At 44.7% G+C, this 22,333-nt stretch overlaps 1 protein-coding gene across 1 annotated transcript in view; it reads right to left on the bottom strand.

The window, feature by feature from the left end:
- Positions 1 to 22,333, bottom strand: part of LOC122542238 (ras-related C3 botulinum toxin substrate 1-like) — a 28,758-nt gene that overhangs the window by 4,265 nt on the left and 2,160 nt on the right. The window contains exons 2-4 of the mRNA XM_043679765.2: positions 18,065 to 18,136; positions 12,293 to 12,410; positions 10,654 to 10,716 (exon numbers count right to left, since the gene is read on the bottom strand). Of these exons, the coding sequence (XP_043535700.1) occupies positions 10,654 to 10,716; positions 12,293 to 12,410; positions 18,065 to 18,136 (253 nt within the window). The remainder of the gene's footprint in view (positions 1 to 10,653; positions 10,717 to 12,292; positions 12,411 to 18,064; positions 18,137 to 22,333) is intronic.

The following is a 22,333-nucleotide window of genomic DNA, read 5'->3' as shown; positions in this document are numbered from 1 at the left end:
CACCCTGCTGAGAATCTGGCCTCAACAGCGACAATCTGTCGATGGTGTGATGAGCTACTTCTGATGTCAAGAGAGACCTCGCCCAATTTCTCACCCACTTCTCCCAGACTTCTCGGCGTAGTACACATCATGCAGGCCCCGGTAAGATTCCATTTGAAGTCAATCCCTGGTTTGCTGAAAACAAGTCATAAAGCCACTGTTGATGGAAACTGGCCAAATGTCTTTCAGCTCGTGACAGAATCAAGAATCTCCAATCAACTATTCAACTGCCAAGACTAGTGCCATCAGAATCTCCCAGCTGAAAGGGTGTAAAGTTTTACAAACTTTTTGTGTCAGACAAGCCAAAGTGTATGCTCCACTTACTTTAATTTTTCGACTCACCTCTCATTTCCCAGTGACTGCAGAATTCCTTCCAGAGACACATTGCCATTTCTGTCAATTGTGAGGCATCACAGACACAAGACAAACAGAGAACGTGGAGATCTCAGCAGATCCATGAACAGAGAAAGAGAGTTAAGGTTTTGAATTCAATGTGACTCTTCTTCCTCTTCTCTCCAGCAATCTCAGCATTTGTTTCAGATTTCCATCATCCCCACAGTATTTTGCGTTCACCACAGGCATGATCCTCATTGTATGGCCAACTGAAGAAAAGGATCAGCAGCAACGACTGGACAGGGCCTCTATAGACATTGCAAAAGCCTCAGTCTCTGTCAATTTTGTAAGCTTATGGTGTAACTTCTTGGCAGTTCTCAAATCTCATCCAACACCTACTTCACGATGACATGCAAGCTGTGATTCTCATCAATGGAACCACCAGAGGATCATAACTGAGTGAAGACTGGGTTCAAAAAAAGGTGAGTGCAGTGATTGTAATGAGGTCAGCCATGCAGTATGAGTTCCCTGATTGGGGCTGTTAAACTGGTCCAATTAGGGTTCCCCGGCTGACAGATAAGAACAGGAGTGTGGCTGGCAGTGTGGCCGACCGGTCTAAGGCGCTGGATTAAGGCTCCAGTCTCGACAGAGGCGTGGGTTCGAATCCCACCGCTGCCATTACTGCTGATCAGCTCCAACTACGCAGCTTGTTAAAGCGCTGTTTCGATCCCCGCTGTTTGAGCAGGGCAGCGGTAGACGTCCAGTACGTGGCCACCACCATCCAACGCCTTAAAATGGCGGTGCTCGGACCTGACGTGGTGCACCAGTTGGAGGACGCTCAGGTGTGCGGTGGGATCCCGTCCGCGCTCACCCCAGCCCGGACGGAATTTCACATTGGCCCCAAGGTCCCGTACTTCCTGCGGGAGCCTGTGCCCCACAACCTGAGCCGCCTCCGAAATTTTAATTTTGTTTCTTTCAAAGACATAAAAAAGAGGGCCCTGTATAGACTGCTGCTGCACACCGTCCACCTCTACTCCCTCATCCACCGTCCGGACACGCCTTGGCGTGCCCATTTGCCACCGGGCAGTGGGGATCCCCAGTGGAGGGCTCTCTACGCGGGAGTCGTCCCCCTTTCTCTCGGGGATCTGGGGTGGAGGGTGCTGCACGCAGCAGTCCCCTGCAACCGCAGATTGCGGTGGTTCACGGACTCCCAGCCCAACTGCTTGTTCTGTGGTGCTGTGGAGTCCGTGGACCACGTGTATATTGGGTGTGGGCGTTTGCACTCCCTTTTTGATTTTCTTAAAAACCTTCTCCTCTGTTTTTGGCTGCACTTCAGTCCCACGCTCCTGATCTTTGGGCACCCGGTACGGAGGAGGGACGGCAGGTCTGAAGACCTCCTCGTGGGTCTGCTCCTGGGCCTGGCCAAACTGGCCATTAACAGGTCCAGGCAGCGGGCCGTGGAGGGGTCGTTAGGGCCGACTGCCTGCCACTCTTCCGCGGTTACGTTAGAGCCCGGGTGTCCTTGGAGAAGGAGCACGCGGTGTCCACCAACACCCTGGAGTTGTTCAAGGAGAGGTGGGCGCCGCAGGGAGTGGAGTGCATCATTTCTCCCTCCAACTCTATTTTGATTTAGTCCCTACCCTCCCCTTCACTGTTTTGATCACACAGCACTGCCCTTTGATGTGAAGGGCAGTGTTTGTCACTGGCCACCCGGCTGTTTTCCTATCTTCCTGGTGGTGGAAATAGAATAAAGATTGGTGCACTTTGTGTCTTTCACTGTGTCTCACACCTGCACACACACACCATGGGTGCTGGGGAAAAAAATAAGCACTACCGCACTTAGGTGGTAGTGTGGGGGTTAAAAGAAAAAAAAACAGAGAAAAAAAAGAAAAAAAAAGAACAGGAGTGTCAGAGATCCTGTTCACTCTGAGATCTGGCTCTGAGGGAACTGGATCAGTGTCAAGGGCTCTCCACGTGGAAATAAAGAGTGACTTGGTGATGGGATACCGGCCTCTGTGGAGTTATATCAGTGAGTCAATGCAGCATCCCTCTTCTCCATTTTCCTTACCACTCTTCTGCCTCAGCAGATAATCTACAGAGCAGAATTAAATTATTCAATATACTCTGCCTCCAACCCAAACTTCATACACTCCAACCTCAATCTTCAAGTACACAGGATAGTCGCAGCTTGATGAGTTACAAGGAGTGGCTGGGTAGGCTACCACAGCTCAACTGAGGGGACAGAGAGAGGTCAAGAAACAGGATCTTCATGGTAACCTCAGCCACAGCAGGAATTGAACCTGTACTGTAATGTTTGCAAGCCAACTGTCCAGCCAACTGACCCACAGCTGACTGTAATCTTTATCTGTGCTTCTGTATAAAGAGTCATACAGCATGGAGGAAGGCCATTTGCCCCATTGTGCCTGATCTAGTTCAAAGAAAGAGCCATTTTGTTCAGTCCTATATCCTAGCCTTTTGCCTTACTCCAGGTCTCCTTGACAATGACTTATGGGATCAACTGTCATCACTTATCAGAGCAACCATTCCAAATGCGGATAACTCTCTCGGAGAGAACATTCCTCTTTGTGTAAAATGGGTCGACAGTACAGAGAAAGGCTCTCTGGCCCATCAGGTCTGTGCCAATCAAAAAGAAGTAACGATCAATTCTCGTCCCATTTTCCAGCACTTGACCCTTGTCTGCCTTGGCATCACAAGTGTACATCTAAATTCTTCTTAAATGCTCTGAGGGTTTCTGCCTCGACTATCCTCACAGGAAATGAGTTCCAGATTCTCATCACCGTCTGGACGAAAAAATCTTTCCTCACATCTCTTCTAAACCTGTTATTGAAATACCTAATCTACCCCTTAGACCCTTTGAGAGTGACGTTAAATCCTCCATATCTAATTATTACCCTTTACCCCACAGGGAATAATCTTCCTTTCCCTCCTCTGTGAAAATCGACTGGAAAAGTCTTATCCGGCTCAGCTCTTAACTTGCTCTACTCCAAGGAGAACATGTTTACATTTTGTAACCTCTCCTCATAACTTCACAACATCCTGCTGCAATTATCCAAACAGGAGCTGATTTCCTGTTGGAAAGAGCTGGATTGTTTTGTCTGTAGCGCAGAAACACTCTGAGGAAACCAATGCAGGGCAAACCAAAACTCATATTCAAATTCCAGTTGGTATTTGCATTTTCTTTCTCCCCTGCCAACTTATCCAGGATTTCTGAACATCATATGCAAATTGAAACAAACAAAACTTGCAAAGAGAAAGAACACCCTCAGGAAAGCTGCCGAACGGAAGGTGAGTAGCAACCCTCCTTGCAGACTTACGGGAGAACACTGTGGTAACTTGACCTCTTATTTCTTAGTGAACATAAGTCAACATTGTGGGCAGTCTGTGGAATTTTCTCTACCAGATCAACTAGAAACTCAAGAACACTCTTCAAAGGCCTCACTTTTCTTTTCAAGAAGGTATGTTTTAACCACGCGCGTTTCTCTGTCCCAGCCCAGACATCTAATCTAGGATACTCGCACCAACCAACCCCACTGCCCCATGGCTGAACATTTCAACTCCACCACCCCCTTGCACCATCAAATATGTGCAGGCCCTGGGCCTTCCCCATTGCCAAACCCTGACCACCCGACGCCTGGAGGAAGAAAGCCTCATTTTCGACCTCGGGACCCTGCAACCACACAGGATTAATGTGGATTTCACCAGTTTCCTCAATTTCCCTCCCCCTCATCTTATCCCACTCCCAAGCATCCAACGCCCCTTGACCTGTCCATTGTCTTTCCCATCTATCCGCTCCACCCTTCTCTCCGACCTATCACCTTCTCCCCCACCTTCATCAACCTATTGCATTCCCAGCAACTTACCCTGCACCTCCACCCCCCTCCCATTTATCTTTCAGCCACACCCCCTACCACCATCCCCCCCGCCTGGCCCGCAAGCCTCATTCCTGATGAAGGGCTGATGCCCAAAACATCGATTCTCCCTTTCCTCAGATGCTGCCTGACCTGCTGTGCTTTTCCAGCACCACATCCACAAATCTATTCATGTCTGTCCAATAGGTGTTGGCTGGTTATTTTGACCACACAATTCATGGCGTGATAGACATTGTCATCGACCCCTGACAGCCACATTAGATTAGATTAGATTACCTACAATGTGGAAACAGGCCCTTCGGCCCAACAAGTCCACACTGACCCTTCGAAGAGAAACCCACCCCCCCTATATTTACCCCTGACTAATCCACCTAACACTAGAGGCAATTTAGCATGGCCAATTCACCTAATCTGCACACCTTTGGACTGTGGGAGGAAACCGGAGCACCCAGAGGAAACCCACGCAGAGACGGGGGGAATGTGCAAACTCCACACCAACAGTTGCCCAAGGCCAGAATTGAACCTGCGTCCCTGGTGCTGTGAGGCAGCAGTGCTAACCACTGAGCCACCGTGCCACATCTTTGCACCTCCAGCAAATTGGACAACAATGAAGACATGGAACCCAGGCTGATTATTCCTTCACCAAAGAGGGAATAAGAGCATAACGTAAATCTCTTCTGACCCAGGATGTCAATTCTCCAGGATTTTCCAAGAGCTTCCAGGATAATCTCCTGACCATCGCTCAGAGACTACCAGGGAAACAAAAGCACTGGGCTATTGAAAACAGCAGTCAGAGGAATTCATCTTCCATTTTCCTCTGGAAATTCTTTCATTGCTGAAAAAAAATTGCAGGTGGGGAGGGAAAGGGTTTGATGGGATAATTAGAGGTGGAAGGTCACATGATAACATCTCCACAAGTGCAACCAAGTGAAGTTTGTGACCCCACTTCTGACTGTTCTAAGAATCAAAGGTAAGCTGAACATACATTCCTGATGAAGGGCTTATGTCCGAAACGTCGACTCTCCTGCTCCTTGGATGCTGCCTGATCTGCTCTGTTTTTCCAGCGCAACACATTTTGACTCTGATTCTCCAGTATCTGCAATCTTCACTTTCTCCCCGTAAGGTGAACACAACAGTGTCTAGTGGGTAAATCCTCATAGCCCCAGAAGACCTCTGGGCTACTACTGTATTTGAGAGCAAGAGACAACTGGTGAAAGTTTAACCTGAGTGCTACGAGAGCTCAAGTGAAGAAAGAGAGAGGTCAGGAAACAGGATCTTCATGGTAATCTCAGCCACAGCAGGAATTCAACCTGTACTGTGATGTTAGCTCCATGGTGCAAGCCAGCTGTCCAGCCAACTGACCCTCTATGCTGGGAAGGGAATATGGCTGTCTACATTCAATACTGAGCTCACTAACTCATCCCTTAAGAACAATGGATGTGAAAGCAGGTGGGGAGTGCTATTTTACACATGAACTTTGCATCTATCTCCTGCCATAGCTAACCTGGGAATATGATATGCAAATACTAATGCCTGGGACAAATGCACTGAGAAAGTGTTCTGTGTCCTTGGGCCTGAAAAAAATAGTGGATTTAGTTAGAGTTCAGAATGAAGGCAGATGCTCATTGTTGTCCATGGAAGACTTCCTGAAAGAGATAATATCTTGTGTATTTAGTCTTACCTGGTAAAATGCAAATAGAGTGAAACTGTGCAAATGGAAATATAACTTGGTTTCTGTTCTGCATTTCATTAGAAACCATTAGTGTTTCTGAATTATAATATGTCGGCTAACAACATGCATTGATATAGCACCCACATATCGCACGTTGCTTCCGAGGTGACCAATGTTTGACACCAAACCAAAGGAGACATGAGAACAGCTGATCAAAGAGAAGAGTATGAAAGAAGGGAAGAGAGCTGCACAGGTTAATGACTAGCATTCTAGAGTTTGGGGCATGCATTAAGAGTCTGGAAACTCAAAGAGCAACCTCCTGCATTGTAAGAAATATTATGCACTCTATGTGAGGTTAAGTAAGGACTGTTATGTAATGTATCGTGACACATTGTATGAATGAGATACAGTTTTGAAAAACATCTCTATGCAAAGCTGCTATTGGCGGAATGACAGAAGTGAATCCCTGAATTGGAGAGAATCAAGGTTTCTGAAAGGTCATAAGATTGGACAAGGTTACAGGAGGAGCTGGAGAATCTGAGTGGTTTGAACTTATGAATGAAAATGAAGTGGAGTTGTTCAGGAAGCTTTAATTTTCATGAACATGCCTGGGAGGCTAACTGAAGGAACCAAGAAACAAGCTCCCCGAGGCTAATGGAAAGGTGCTTAGACGGATCAGAAGTTGAACAAAACATTTCTGAGTTCTGAAATTTGATCAGATGGTCAGGACTCTGTGGGGTTCACACGTCATAATTAGTAGCAGTTTTAGAGCTTGAAGCACCTTCACCCATGTCCTTACCCCCGCCCCCACCCCCCCCCACACACACACACACACACTTGTTATTAAATGCTCTACTATTACACACAATATATTGTTAGCCACTCATTGTCCCCATTTGTAGCTATTTATTTTCCTCAGCGGATTGTTTTCCACTCCATTGTCTGTTCTACTGTTCTTCTCTCTCTTCGGGCTCTATCCCCACCTTTCATTTACTCCTTAACTCCTCCCCACTCCCGATCTTCTGTATATACACCTACTTTTTCATCAGTTCTGAGGAAGGGTCACTGAACCCAAGAAATTAACTCTGATTTCTCTTCACGGATGCTGCCTGACCTGCTGACTGTTTCCAGCGATTTCTGTTTTGGTTTCTGATTTCCAGCACAAACAGTTCTTTCGGTTTTTATAATTAGTAAACCTACTGATACTGAGAAGGGCAGTTCCTCATTAAAATTATAAGGGTCCAGGTTGCAAAGGATAAAATTAGGAGAGAGATAGAAGAGAAAGGGTGAAGTTTCAATGTGCATCTCCCATTGGAAAACCAATTCTGTGGGTTAATGACTTGTTGCAGAAAACTGCCTGATCATCATTATCATCAACTTCAACAGTTTCTTTAACGGCCAACCATTCTGCAACATCAGTTTTTCGGTTTATCACAAAACTACATAAAAATAAAAGAATCAAATTTACTGTACAGTTGCTACTACCTGCAAAGTCCACATTTATCGTAAGTTGGTAGACAGATGCAGCAAGTGATTAGGAAGGTTCACAGAATGTTTGCATTCACTGCAAGGTTGCTTCATCAATGACCTTCCATCCATCATACAGTCAAAGGTAGGGATATTCGCTGATGATTGCACAATGTTCAGTACCATTCACGGTTTCTCAGATTCAGAAGCTGTTCATGTTCAAATGCAACAAGATCTGGACAATATCCAGGTTTGGACTGACAAGTGTCAAGTAACATTCGCAACACACAAATGCCAGCCTATGAGCATCTCCAGTAAGAGACAATCTAACTACCGTCACTTGAAATCCAATGGTGCTCCCATCACTGAATTCCCCCCATCAACACCCTGGAGGTTACCATTGACCAGAAACTGAACTAGACTCACCACATAAACACAGCAGCTACAAGAGCAGATCAGAGGCTAGGAGTACTGCAGTGAGTAACTCACCTCCTGAATCCCCAAAGCCTGTCCATCATCTATAAGGCATAAGTCAGGAGTGTGATGGAATACTCCCCATTTGCCTGGATGGGTGCAGCCCCAACAACACTCAAGAAGCTCGATACTATCCAGGACAAAGCAGCCCACTTGATTGGCACCACATCCACAAACATCCACTCCCGCCAGCACCGACACTCAGTAGCAGCAGGGTGTACCATCTACAAGATGCAATGCAGAAATTCACCAAAGATTCTCAGATAGCCCCTTCCAAACCCACGGCCACTTCCATCTCGAAGGGTAGGGGCAGCAGATACATGGGAACACCACCCCCTGCAAGTTCCCTTCTGAGCCAGCCACTCACTATCCTGACTTGGAAATATATTGCAGTTCTTTCATTGTTGAAGGGCCTAAATCCTAGAATTCCCTCCCTAAGGGTATTGTTGGTGAACCTACAGCACATGGACTGCAGCTATTCAAGAGGGCAGCTCACCCCCACCTTCTCAAGGGCAACTAGAGACGGGCAATAAAAGCTGGCCCAGCCAATGACACCCATGTCCCACAAGTGAGTTAAAAAAAAGGATCGAAATGCAGAGGTGTTTTGCTACAGCTGATGATACTACACCTAGAGTACTGTGTCCAATTTTGGACTCCTTATTCGAGAAAAGGCATTACTGCATTAGAAGCAGTTCTGAAAAGATTCAGGAGACAGTGAGGTCTGCAGATGTTGGAGAGCAGAGTTGAGAATGTATTGCTGGAAAAGCACAGCAGGTCAGGCAGCATTCGAGGAGTAGAAAATCGACGTTTTGGGCCAGAGCCCTTCATCAGGAATGATTCCTGATGAAGGGCTCTGGCCCAAAACGTCAACTCTCCTGCTCCTCGGATGCTGCCTGACCTGCTGTGCTTTTCCAGCAACACACTCTCAACTATGAAAAGGTTCATTCAAGAGAGGGTCCCGTTTCCGTGCTGCATGACTCTATGAGCAGTCCATGAACATGTTTCTGGGCAAGGTGCATCTTCTGAGGAAATGTGGACAGGTTGGACCTATATCTATTGGAGTTTAGAAGAATATAGGGTGACCTTCTTCTTAACAACATCCCTTGCCTGAAATATGGTAACTCTCCGGTTAAACTCAAAACCAGTCATCTCTCTCTCTCTCTCTCTCTCTTTAATGGGAGAGCAGTCCTATGGTCCTCTGGGACTATGCAACTATACTTTACTTATAATATGATCCTGAGAAAACTTAATTGGGTGGATGCTGAGAGGATCCTTGTGCAATACAGTTTCAAAGGGTCTCCCATTTACGATGGGAATGGCTTCTTTCTCTCTGAGGACCGGGATCCTCTGCAACTCTCTTCCCTAAAGAGCAGTGAAGGCTGGACCACTGGCTAGAGTCATAGAGATGTACAGCACAAAAACAGACCCTTTAGTCCAACTCATCCATGCCGACCAGATATTTCTAAATTAATCTAGTCCCATTTGCCAGCATTTGGCCCATATCCCTCCAAACCCTTCCTATTCATGCACCCATCCAGATGCCTTTTAAATGTTGTAATTATACCAGCCTCCACCACATCCTCTGGCAGCTCATTCCATACATGCACCACCCTCTGTGTGAAAATGCTGCCCCTTAGGTCCCTTTTAAATCTTTTCCCTCTCATCTTAAACCTCTGCCCTCTGATTTTGGACTCCCCTACCCTGGGGAAAAGACCTTGTCTATTTATCCTATCCATGCCCCTCATGATTTTATAAACCTCTATCAGGTCACCCCTCAGCCTCCAACACTCCAGGGAAAACAGCCCCAGTCTATTCAGCCTCTCAACAGCTCAAGCCCTCCAACCCTGGCAACATCCTTGTAAATCTTTTCCGAACCCTTTCAAGTTTCACAACATTTTCCCGATAGCAAGGAGACCAGAATTCAATGCAATATTCCAAAAGTGGCTTAACCAATGCCGTGCACAGCCACAGCATGACATCCCAACCTCTCGGCTCAGTACCAAATGCCTTCCTCACCATCCGGAGTACTTTTAATGCAGAGCTTCTTGACTGACGAAGGAGTCAAAGAGCATCAGAGATGGGCATGGTCAGATCAGTCTTGATCTTACCAAGTATCAAAACAGGCCGAAGATCTACTGTAGCTCCTAACTTGCCATCTGGATCTGGTCAATAAAACAAAATGTGTCACTTTACCATGACAGTCAGGCACTACCTATGAGGAGTCTTGAATACACTGAGCAGTTCAGTTTTTGCTCAGACTACATTAGCCAGGTTTGATAAATATTTCCTAACCACGCTGTTCAGAGATGTTGTTATAAGTGTTTGGAGACTGTATTCAACCCAATGGGTGTAAAAGACCTTCCTAAAGTCTAACACTGGAACAACAACTGGGGTTTACAATGCAGTAGACTTGGCATTGACTTTATTGGAGCTGAGAATGGATTGCTAAGAATGCATAAAGGAAGATTAATTTTAGTAGCAGGCGAATCGTGAGCAACAGGATTTAAAAAGATATATTATTTTCCATTTTGGAGTTAAGGGAATTTGAACTATGCCACAACAACAGCACTTTGCATTTACATGGCCTTTCTAACGTAGATCCACAATCACAAGTTGCATTTTTCCACCAGCCACTGATTGAGGCTAAGGAAAATATTTGAAAAGGAAACATTCAAGTTCATGAAGGAGAAGTGAGGTTGGACTCGAACATTCTGATGCAAGGTGTGATAATGTGAGTGCTCATTTCTTCTGATTAAGGAACTATCCCCCAGGACTTACCTTGACACGTACATTCTGGAAAGAAGCAGGACTGACAAGTGAAAAGCAGATCACAAAAACATCCTGGAAAAGAATAAAGTCCAACAATTAGCTGAGTGGTCCTCAGTTCCATTCTACTCAGCTTTGTGTCAAACTATAGGACATACAATAGAGAACCGTACAGCACAGGAACAGATCCCATGATGTTGTGCCGAACATGATGCCAAATCAAACTAATCCCTTCTGCCTGCCCTTGGTCCATATCCCTCTGTTCCTTGCATATTCATGCACTTATCTAAAAGCCCCTTAAATGCCCCTATTGTACCCGCCTCCACCTCCGCCCCTGGCAGCATGTTCCAGACACCTACCACTTGCCCCTCACATCTCCTTTGAACTCTTGACTTCACGCCTTAAATGCATGCCCCCGAGTATTAGACATCTCCACTCTTGGGAAAAAGGTTTTGACTGTCAACCCTTTCTGTTCTTCTCATAATTTTATACAGTTCTATCAAGTCTCATCTTGGCCTCCATTGTTAAAGCCTTCTCCTTACAGCACATACCCTCTAATCCAGGCAGCATCCTGGTAAACCGATTCTTGCACCCTCTCCAAAGTCAAATATGATTATAAATTTTACAATCTGGAGTGGTATTTCTGCATCAAAACTCTGGAATGTGTTAACTATGATTTCCACCATTTTAATAAGTGCCACCCATGCTCATAATGTTCCCAAGGAACGATTATTCACAAATGTAAAGCTTGCTCAGCTAAGCTGCGAGCAAGGCCAAAGTTCACCAAGTCTGATTCTAGGGGAGGGAGGGTGTGTGCCATTGGAATCACACTTTCCACTGCTTTTGTCTGGTCACAGTCACAGCAGGGATCCAAGGTATCTGGGTAGCCTGGTCTCTGCAGGGCATTGCCAGTCTAACATTTATTGATCATGACATATCATATTTTTGTTTTATTCGTTCACAGCATCACTGGCTAGGCTATAATTTATTGCCCAGATGGCAGTTAAGGGTCAGCCGCATTGTTGTGTGGTCTGGAGTCACACATTAGTTAAGGACAGCAGTTTCCTTCACTAAAAGGCATTATCAAAAGTCAGATTACACCAGGTTATGGTCTAACAGGTTTATTTGAAAACACAAGGTTTTGGAGCGCTGCTCTTTCTTCAGGTGAAGTGTCACCTCACCTGACGAAGGAGCAGTGCTCTGAAAGGTTGTGATTTCAAATAAACCTGTTGGGCTATAACCCAGTGTCAAGTGACTCTGTCCACTCCAGTACTTCCACATAAAGAGCATTAGTGAACCAGCTAGAGTTCCCACTCTCCACCCCCCAACAATTTCATGGTCATCATTAGGCTTTTAAGTCCAGACTTTCATTGGATTCAAATTCCCTCCATCTGCTCTGGTGGGATCTGAACCCAGGTCCCCAGAACATTACCAGGATCATTGGGATAATAGTCTAGCAATAATACCACTCGGCCATCACATCCCTATCACTGCTAGACAAGGCAAGAAGTTAGGCCCAAGGCCTACCTCATGCATGAGGATCAATCCCATACAATTGGCAATACACTTATTTAATGAAGTAATTAGTCCTCCCGCTCTCTTGTGAAAAGACAGAAAGAGAATGACAGGTTTTCTGTGAAAGTATCCTTACAGTTTGAGGGTAGGAGAGAGGTCGGAGCTTGTCATAGTCTTCCTGACCAGCTGTGTCCCACAATCCCAGGTTCACAGCATGACCATCGACGGTCACAGAGGTCGAGTAGTTGTCAAAGCTGTCGGGGGAGACAGTGAAAAGATGTCAGACCAAAACAAAATGAGATTAATTCAGCCTCAGCAGCTCCAGGTCAATAACCCAGTGCAGGATTTTGATGAGGGTGTCAGTTTTTGTTCAATGTGTAGCGCTCGCATCTCTGAGTGAGAAGGTCATAGGTTAAAGCCCCACATGAGGGAGGTGAGTGAGCACACATCTGGCCTGACACCCAGAGCAATACCAATGGGACTCCTGGACTCTAGGAGGCGCTGATTTTTAAATAAGTAATTAAACCCAGCGCTCATCATGTCCGGCCTCTCAGCTAGACACAAATGTTTCAATGCCAGCATTTTCAAGAAGAAGAACTTTCCATGGTGTACTGACTAATATTTATCCCTGGACCAAATTCAAAATAAATAGCATTCATTGTTCGACGGTTGTTTCTGGGATCTTGCTGCAAACTGGCTTCTATATTACAACCTTACTACCTTACTATATTGCTACCTTACAACAGTCAACTATGCTTGCACTGTACTGAGTGTCAAGCTTTTTGAGATATCCTAAAGTTGTGAAAGGTGCTATATAAATGCACATCCTTTCCCTTTGTATGATGGAAACAGCTCCTATGCTTACTCGAAAAGGGAACTGGGTACAGCTGGAGCTTGATGAGTAACCAGACTGTCACAGAAGGGACAGTGCCCTCAGAAGGCCAATGGAATGTTGCCAAGCATTGCAAGAGGAATGGAACATACTGCAACTGTACAGGCGATTGGACATCTGCAGCACAGTGTACTTCGTCATCTTCAGAGAATCAGTGTGGAAAACAGGCCATTTGGTCCATTGAATCCACACTAACCCTCTGAAGATTGAACCCCCTACTTGTAACCCTGCATTTCCCATGGCCAATCCACCTAACCTGCATATCTTGGAACTTTGTGAGGAAACCAGAGCACCTGGAGGAAACCCACGCAGACACGGGGAGAACGTGTAAACTCCACCCAGACAGTCACCCGAGGATGGAATCAAACCTGGGTCCCTGGCGCTGAGAGGTTGCAGTGCGAACCACTGAGCCACCATACTGCCCATTGCATTGACTGAACTGTGAAGGTTGCTGTCACCATTGTCACTAAGTGAAAGGAACAACAGGGCCTGCTTTATATGGTGTGATTGAGGGAAACCACTTCTGGGTCAAACTGGGCGAGTCCCTCATATTTGACAAAATTTATTTCAATGTGTGTTCGCCACTAGTTATGGGTTTGCATTGATACGATGGACATTGTTACACTCGAGGAGCACTCAGCATCAGGTCTCACTCCTTCAGGATCCCTACAAGTACATGTCACATCATGACACTCCTCAGTATTTACCCTTTCAGATCCTTTCAGAGTCCTTTCCAACACAGATCTTGAGACTGATTCCTGGGTCGAAAGGCTGAGAAACATAGAAAAAGGTAGGCCATTCAGCCCATCCAGTCTGCTCCACCATTCAATATAATCATGGCTGATAATTCAATTCAGTCTCCTATTCCCCCTTTCTCCTCCATACCTTTGATCCCTTTAGCCCTAAGAACTATATCTAACTCCATGGAAATATTCAATGTTTAGGCCCCACTGCTTTCTGGGCTAACGAATTCCACAAGGTCAGCGCTTCCTGGGTGAAAAGATTTTGCCTCAACTCAGTCCTAAATGGCTTACATGACACCCTTGGACTGTGATCCTTGGTTCTAGACCCTCCAGTCACTGTGAATATCCACCCTGCGTTTACCAGGTTTATTTTCTGAAGAAACCTGGTCCAGGTTAGACCTTTCATTTAGGAAAATGTGAAGTGATTTTTTTTTTTTGGAAACATATAAGAGCCTGAGGTGACAGAATTGGATGGATACCAAGTGGATCTTCCCTCTTGTGGGGGGAGGCCAAAACCAAGGTTCATAGTTCAAGAGTAACAGGCCTCCATTTTAAGAAGGAGGTGAGGAGATTTTGTTTTCTGTCAGAGGTTCAGTAGAGTGTGGAATTCTCTTCCCCAGAAGGCAAGCGGAGGTCAAGTTTTCAAAAGGTTGAGTTAGATAGGTTCTTGAAGGACAAGGGAATCAAGGGTTATGTGGTACATTCAGGAAAGTGGTGTTGAGATGTAGGCACAAGTTTAGCATGCTTGCCTTCATTGCTCAGTCCTTTGAATACAGGACTTGGGAAGTCATGTTGAGGTTGGGCCAGACATTGGGATTGGCAAGGCTCTTAGAGAATACTCTGTCTAGTTCTGGTCACCCAGTTATAGGAAGGATATTATTAAACTAGAGACGGTCCAGAAGAGATTTACCAGAAAGTTGCCAGGTGTGGAAAGCTTGAGTTATAGAGAAAGGCTGGATAAGCTGGGACATTTTTCACTGGACAGTAGGAAGTTGAGAGGTGAACTTACAGAGATTTATAAAATCATGAGGGGTAATGGATAGGTTTAATGGCAGGTATCTTTTCCCTACGATGGGGAATTTCAAGACTTAGATGGCATATTGTTAAGGTGAGAGGAGAGAGATTTTAAAAAGGATTGAGAGGCAAATCTTTTACAGAGAGAGTGGTTCTCATGTGGAATGAACTTCCAGAGGAAGTGGTAGATATGGGCACAGTTACGTTTACATGAGTAGATAAAGGTAAAGTTTGGAGAGATATGGGTCAGGAGCAGGCAGGTGGGACTAGTTTCATTTGGGATTAAGTGTGGCCTGGACCAGTTGGACCAAAGAATCTGTTTCCATGCTGGATGACTCTATGACTGTAGGTCATAACCAGATGATCGATGATCTTACTGAAAGAGGAGCAGGTTCAAAGTTCCAAACCGCCCACTCTTTCCCTATGTCGCACATTCCTGTGTTCAGAATTTTGATGGTTCCATTTAAATATCATTGGTGTTGCTGGTGTTCAAGTATGTATGGCATCCTGCTGGTGCCAAGAGGTATATATTGTAGGATGTAACCATATTTCTTGACATTCATTGACTGCACAATGATCTTCCAAAGCAAACTCACTTTAAAGTCAATCAGCATTAAGAGTGGTCAATTCTTTGGCATTGCCATGGAATCTGAATGAATTAAAGGCCAGGCCTTTGTTGCCCACTATTTATGACCAGTTCAAACAATTTATAGAAATGTTGGTCTCACAGGAAAGATTGGCAATATGTGAATTTGCTAAAATGCAAATGTTGGGATTATGGGATTGATCTTGGGCCAGCTCCAGACACACTTAAGCATGAAGGGTGGGACCCGGACGCAAAAGACCTTTTGCCCTTTGTCGTAAGATTCTGTTTTCTCCAACAGGAAAAGGGAGCCAGATGTGAATTGTGCAGTTGGGAAAGCAAGATATTTTGAAATTAGTGCTGAGTTCAAACAGACTATTTCGTCAAAATCCCGAGCCTATTGTCTAGTAGCCATGAATTTATAGCATGATCGTAAATGCTTTTGAAGGGTAAATAAGTTCTGTTTAAGTGTCACAATCTGAAGTCCTTAAAATACCCAGTTTTTAGTTATGATAAAAATAAAGTGCTGGATCTGTCAGTTATGTTTGAAAACAAAACATTTTGCTTTGATTGATAGACAAACTGGTGGAGATTATCTGGTTCTTCAGTTTCAATGATGTTCATTGTCGTGTGATGAGATGTGCCTTTAAGAGGGATTGGTCTCTCCTGATTCTCTTGAAGGGGCATGTTGTAAATTTTGGTGCCTCCGTGTCTCCTCCATGAAAAGCAGCGTAAATAGCTTTGATTTTTTTTTAGACAAAAAGAAGCATAAGTGGGCTGAGTCAGGATCACTCAAAACCAGGGAGGGATTTAATTTTGCTTTCAGTTGTTGAAGTTGGGTCTTTTGGACTTGAAGCTGCTAGAGATAGTTCTCCAACTATTGCTACAAAAAGCTGGAGTTCTGTCTCTGCTGCTAGACTCATTTGGTACTTCTTCCTAGACTGGAGATAGCACAGTTCTGTACTGCTGAAGTTGCTTTTGCCAAGGACTTGTTTATGGGATGCTGCTACACTGGAAGAGTTGATGAGTAGAAGTTACATGATATATTGTTTTGTTAAGTATTTGAACAGAGTTAAAATTAAAACAATTCTTATTTTTTGATTGTGTTTTAACTGTGGTATAAGAATAACATCTGTTTTGTTCAAAGCCTACTAGTTTGACCAATTGAATCCCATCTGGAATGCAACATCTTACACTTGCCTTTAAATAAGATAAAAGTTAGAGTCTATGCTATCTCCCTGGTGTGTTTTGCAGGGGTTTGGTCTGGTCTATAGCAGTTGCTATTTCCAAAGGCTGTTATTAGAGCAACGGTCAGACTAAACGCTTGGCTAAGTTGCAAAATCTCCCAAAGCACTTAATTGGTAAAGTGAGGCTGAGTTAACATTTTATTGATAATTAAAAATGTCTATTAAAGGAGCAGCCGTGTTTGACATGGTTTATTGGATCAAACTTTGTTTTTATAACGGAATGAATTCTGGAAAGGATTTAAAAGCTTTGAAATTCTTATGAATATACTTCTTAATTTTTTAGTATTAAGCATTAGGTCATGCATTAGATTATAGTCATAGAGATGGACTGCATGGAGACAGAGGTTTTGGTCCAACTCATTCATGCCAACCAGATATCCTAGATAAATCTAGTCTCATTTGTGAACATTTGGCCCATATCCCTCTAAACCCTTCCTACTCATCCCTCCATCCAGATGCCTTTTAAATGTTGTAATTGCACCAGCCTCCACCACTTCCTCTGGCAGCTCATGCCACACACACATCACCCTCTGCCTGAAAAAGTTGCTTCTGATGTCCCTTTTTTTTTTATCTTTCCCTTTTCACCTTAAACCTGTGCCCTGTGTTTTTGGACTTCCCAACCCTGAGGAAAAGACCTTGGCTATTCACCCTACCCATGCCCCTCATAATTTTACAAACCTCTATAAGGTCACCCCTCAGCCTCTGAAGCTCCAGGGGAGAAAACCTCAGCCTATTCAGCCTCTCCCTATAGCTCAAATTCTCCAACCCTGGTTACATCCTTGTAAATCTTTTCTGAAACCTTTCAAGTTTCACATCATCCTTCTGCCAGCGGGGAGACCAGAACTCAATGCAGCATGCCAAAAGTGGCCTCACCAATGTGTATACAGCCATAACATGACCTCCCAACTCCTATTATTGATCATCCATAGTTACCCAGAGGATGGTTTAGAGTCACACAATTGCTGTGGGTCTGGAGTCACACATAGGCCAGACCAAGTAAGGACAGCAGATTTCCCTCTCTGAAGGACATTTGTGCGCCAGGTGTATCTTTTATGACAATTGGCAATGGTTTCATGGCTAGAGAAAGTGAGGACTGCAGATGCTGGAGATCAGAGTCGAGATTGTGTTGCTGGAAAAGCACAGCCGGTCAGGCAGCATCCGAGGAGCAGGAGGATCAACGTTTCCAGCCGGAACCCTTCATCAGGCTTCCTAATGAAGGGCTCTGGCCCAAAACGTTGAATTTCCTGCTCCTCGGATGCTGCCTCACCCGCTGTGCTTTTCCAGCAACACACTCACGACAATGGCTTCATGTTGCAAGAGGCCAGTATTTTATTCATCAGGAAACTCAGAGGCTTCTAAACCCAAAGTAACCATCCTATGTAAGGAAGACCTGAAAGTAGAAGTGAACAAAGTAGCAATGGATACTCACACGGTCGGAATGTACTCCTCAGGGAAGTCATTGGTTGTGTAAGTGATGAGGAGGCAGGTTTTCCCAACAGCTCTGCAGGAAGAGAGGAATCCAGTTTGTTGTCAATCTCTCTCTCTTTTGATAGTTAACCATTGGGTATGGCATCAACACAACTGAAGTAACAATGATCAGAGTGACCAAAGCTCAACATCTCTCTGTCTATACGTCTGTTCTTCTCCCCAATACCTGCTGCTTGACATCTGCGCTTTCAACATCAATTTATAACTGGAAGATCGTAATAAATAAGAATAGGATAAGGCCATTCAGCCCCTCATGCCTGCTCTGTCATGGCTGATCCAACACCTCTCTTGTCCATTTTCCCCATAACCCTTTATTCCCCTATTGCTTCCTACTTTGCAAAATACCCCAAAACTACTGCTTGGGAGTGATTATTAAACAAATATTTGAACCTAGCCACTGGAGTCAATTTCGGTCAGGTGGCTAAGAATTCAGTCAATGAGGTGAAGCTGGGGAACCACATATCGAAGAGCAAGACAGAATGCCAGAGTTTAATGTCCAGCTGAAAGTAAGGCTGTCAACGTTCAGTCATTAAAAATCAGGGTATTGTTACAGGAGATCTGCGTTAGAGGATTGCAGAAACCTTAGGGGAATATAGGGCCACAAAAGGTTTCAGATCTAGGAAAGGTTGGCACGACACATAAAAATTTATTTCTCCCTCTGCTCTTTCTACTAACTTCTCAAAATATTGTGTTCTCTGAAAAGCCTATTTCTTTGAACCTGGTTCACCTCATCTGCCACTCTTCGAAACTCCATTTCAACTTCTGATCGAATCTCTTCACCCCTTCATACACATACGAACAAGAGTGGGCCATTCAGCCCATGTAGCCTGTTCTATCATACATAGCGATCATGGCTGATCGAACACTTCAATGCCTTTCACCCCCAGACCCTGTACTCCATCAGGAATCAGAAACCTATCCTTTTGTGGCCCCACACAACTATGAGCTGTTTGAAAATGCTGCCTGAAAGGTCAGCGAAATTAGATTCAGTTTGGAATAGGAATCACAGATGCACTTGAAAAGGGAAAGGATGTATGATTAATTAGATGTCTCTTTCAAAAGAGTTGGCACAGGTATTATGAGCCAAATGGTCTCCCTTTGTCCTGTAAGACATCATGTTTCTTTTGTGATCAGCAGTTAACAGACTGTGGGATACAATTTACAGAATTCTCGAGCATCAGTTTCTATGTTATGTGAAGGCAGGCTCTGCATCTTCCCTTTGATTTGATTTGATTTGATTTATTCCTGTCACCAAGGTCCCGTGAAAAGGGCCTTATGTGCTTTACAGGGAGATCGTGCATCAGGGTGACAGAGCAGAGTGCAGGATATAATGTTATAGTTGCCGAGAAGATGCAGAGATCCATGTTAATATTAAAGAGGGTCCATTCAAAAGTCTGATAACAGTGGGGAAGAACCATTCTTGAATCTGTTTGTATATGTACACGAACAGTTATATCTTCTCCTGATCGAAGAGGGTGCAGGAGAATATAATCATGGTGGGAGGGGATTTTGATTATGTTGGTTGCTTTCCCAAGGCAACGGGAAGTAGAGATGAAGTCAGCAGATGGGAAGCTGGTTTGCGTGGTGGACTGGACTGTATTCACAGCTCTCTGTAATTTGTTTCAGTCTTGGGAAAAGCAGTTACTGTACCAGGCTGGGATACATCAGGATAGGATGCTTTCTAGGGTGCATCCATTAAAATCAGTAAGAATATTGATGGACATGTCAAATTTTCTTAGCCTCCTGAGGAAGTAGAGGCATTGTGGGCTTTCTTGACTGTGGTGTCAACGTGGATGGACCAGACAGACTGTTGGTGATATTTACTCCTGGCTCTCAACCATCTCCATCTCAGCACCATTGATACAGACAGGAGTGTGCCCTCTACTCCCCTTCCCAAAATCGATGACCAACTCTATCATTTTGCTGACGCTGATGGAGAGATTATTGTCGTTACACCATGCTGTTATGCACTCTATCTCTTTCCTGTACTCCATCTTGTCATTGTTTTGAGGTCCAACCTACAATGCTGGTGTCGTCAGCAAACTTTATAAATGGAGTAGGCACAGAATTTGGCCACACAGTACCATTACCGGCTGAGTTCACAGCCTTGCGGGGCCACTGGTGTTGAGGATTATCAAGGAGGAGGCATTGTTCCCTGTCCTTACTGACTTCCGGTCTGATGGCCCGGTAGTCAAAAATCCAGTTACAGAGGGAGGACCAGAGACTGAGATCCTGGAGTTTTGACATGAGCATGTTAAGAATGCTGGTATTAAAGGCAGAGTTTTGGTCAATAAGTAGGAGCCTGACGTAGGTATGCTTGTTATCCAGATGTTCCAGGGATGAATGTAGGATCTACCATGGACCTATTGCAAATTGCAAGGGATCAAGGCAATTTGAGAGGCTGCTGGTGATGTGAGCCATGACTAACCTCTGCAACCACTTCATAAATATGGACGTCACAGCCACCAGGCGGTAGCCTTGAGGCAGGCTCTATAATCATTCCTTGGCGCTGGGATGCTGATGGTCTTCTTGAAGCAGGTGAGGGGCTTCAGATCATAGTAAGGAGAGACTGAAGATGTCTGTGAACACTCCTGCCAGGTGGTCCACACAGGATCTGAGTGCACAGCTGGGGACTCCATCTGAGCTTGTCCTTTTGCATGGGTTCACCCTTAAGAAGCTGATCCCACGTCTGTGGCGATGACTGAGGGTACAGGTGCATCTGAGGCTGTTGGGACATGTGATGTTGTTTCACTGCCCTTCTGTTCAAAGCGAATGTCAAAATGCATTGAGCTTATTGGGTAGGGATGTACTGTTGCCTGTGATTCTGCTCGACTTTGCTTTGTAGCCTATTATGTTGTGTAAGTCCCAAAGTTTGGGTGTCCATGTGAGTTAGTCTGGGTCTCAAGTATAATTTGGTATTGCCTCTTGGTGTCCCTAATGGCCTTATGAAGGTCATACCTGGATTCCCTGTATAGGTCAGGGTCACCCGACTTAAACGTCTCAGAACTGGACTCCAGTAGGGAGTGGATCTCCTAGTTCATCCATGGGGAATGGTTGGGGAATGTTCGGACTAACGTTTTCAGCACACAGTGATCTCTACACATACTAATTAAGTCCATAATGGTAGTGGTATACTCATTTAGGTTGGCCACTGAGTTCTTGAATGTGGACCAATCCACCAACTCTAAGCAGCCCTGTAGAAGCCCTTGTTTCCTCAGATCATCTTTCAATGGTGGGGAATATAAGAACTAATTGCAATTCAGCCTCTTGACCCAGTTCTGCCATTTACGATCATGAACAGCCCTCCCAGAATAGGCAAGATTAAAACACAGAACATTAGTTAAGGTTCCCAATCGTGTTGACTATTCAGGAACAACTGACTGAAAGTGCATGGCTTGAAAGTAGACTGAGAACAGGAGCTGCTAGATAACCGGCCAAAATAAATAATCACTTGTATACATTTGACAAAGAGGTGTGGTGTAATGGGGAGCATCCTTGCTGCTCTACCAGAAACATTGAGTTCAAGTCCCACGCCAGGAGTTGGCAGCTATGGGAACTGTGCTCATCAGTGGGTGGGGGGAGGGGGTAAACAGGTTGAATGCCAACCTACAAACCTGCCAAACTCACAAGCAGTGAGGTTGAGAGAGAGAGTCCTGGTCATAGTCACTAACATTTGGAAAGGACGTTTGAGCTTCTACCATCACAATCTGTGACTCCAGACCACGACTCACATGTAAAGACTATGTGTTACCACAATAGCCTGGACTCTGACTGACCTGTAATATACCACCACCATTTTAGAAAGTGTCTTTAATGTAGTGAAAGCTCCCTGGAAACGTAGAACGTTACAATTATATTGGACTCACTTATGAGTAGAAAGTGGTGTATGGAGGCAAATCAAACTTTATTGCATTTCTGGAATTTCTAAATTGAGTAGGTTTTGCTATATACCTTTACAAATTTTATTACTAAAGTATATTTTGGGGAAAATCTGTCAAACATTGACACTGAGATATTTAAGGATATATGAGGAAGTCTGGGAGGGAAGTGTTAAGCAGCATCTTAGAGGAGGAGAGCGAATGAGATGTTTAGGAAAGAAATTTAAGGATTACAATGATATAGTGACGTGCCATTGGAATAATGAGCCAGAATCTCATGCTAAAGATCTGGGAATATGGATGGAAATTCCACAACAGTAGCTGGTTCAATC

This window comes from Chiloscyllium plagiosum, unplaced genomic scaffold (assembly GCF_037043375.1).
Source record: "Chiloscyllium plagiosum isolate Xiang-an unplaced genomic scaffold, Cpla_swu_hap1 HiC_scaffold_33, whole genome shotgun sequence".
Taxonomy (NCBI): Eukaryota; Metazoa; Chordata; class Chondrichthyes; order Orectolobiformes; family Hemiscylliidae; genus Chiloscyllium; species Chiloscyllium plagiosum.
This window is presented reverse-complemented; position numbering and strand designations above follow the sequence as displayed.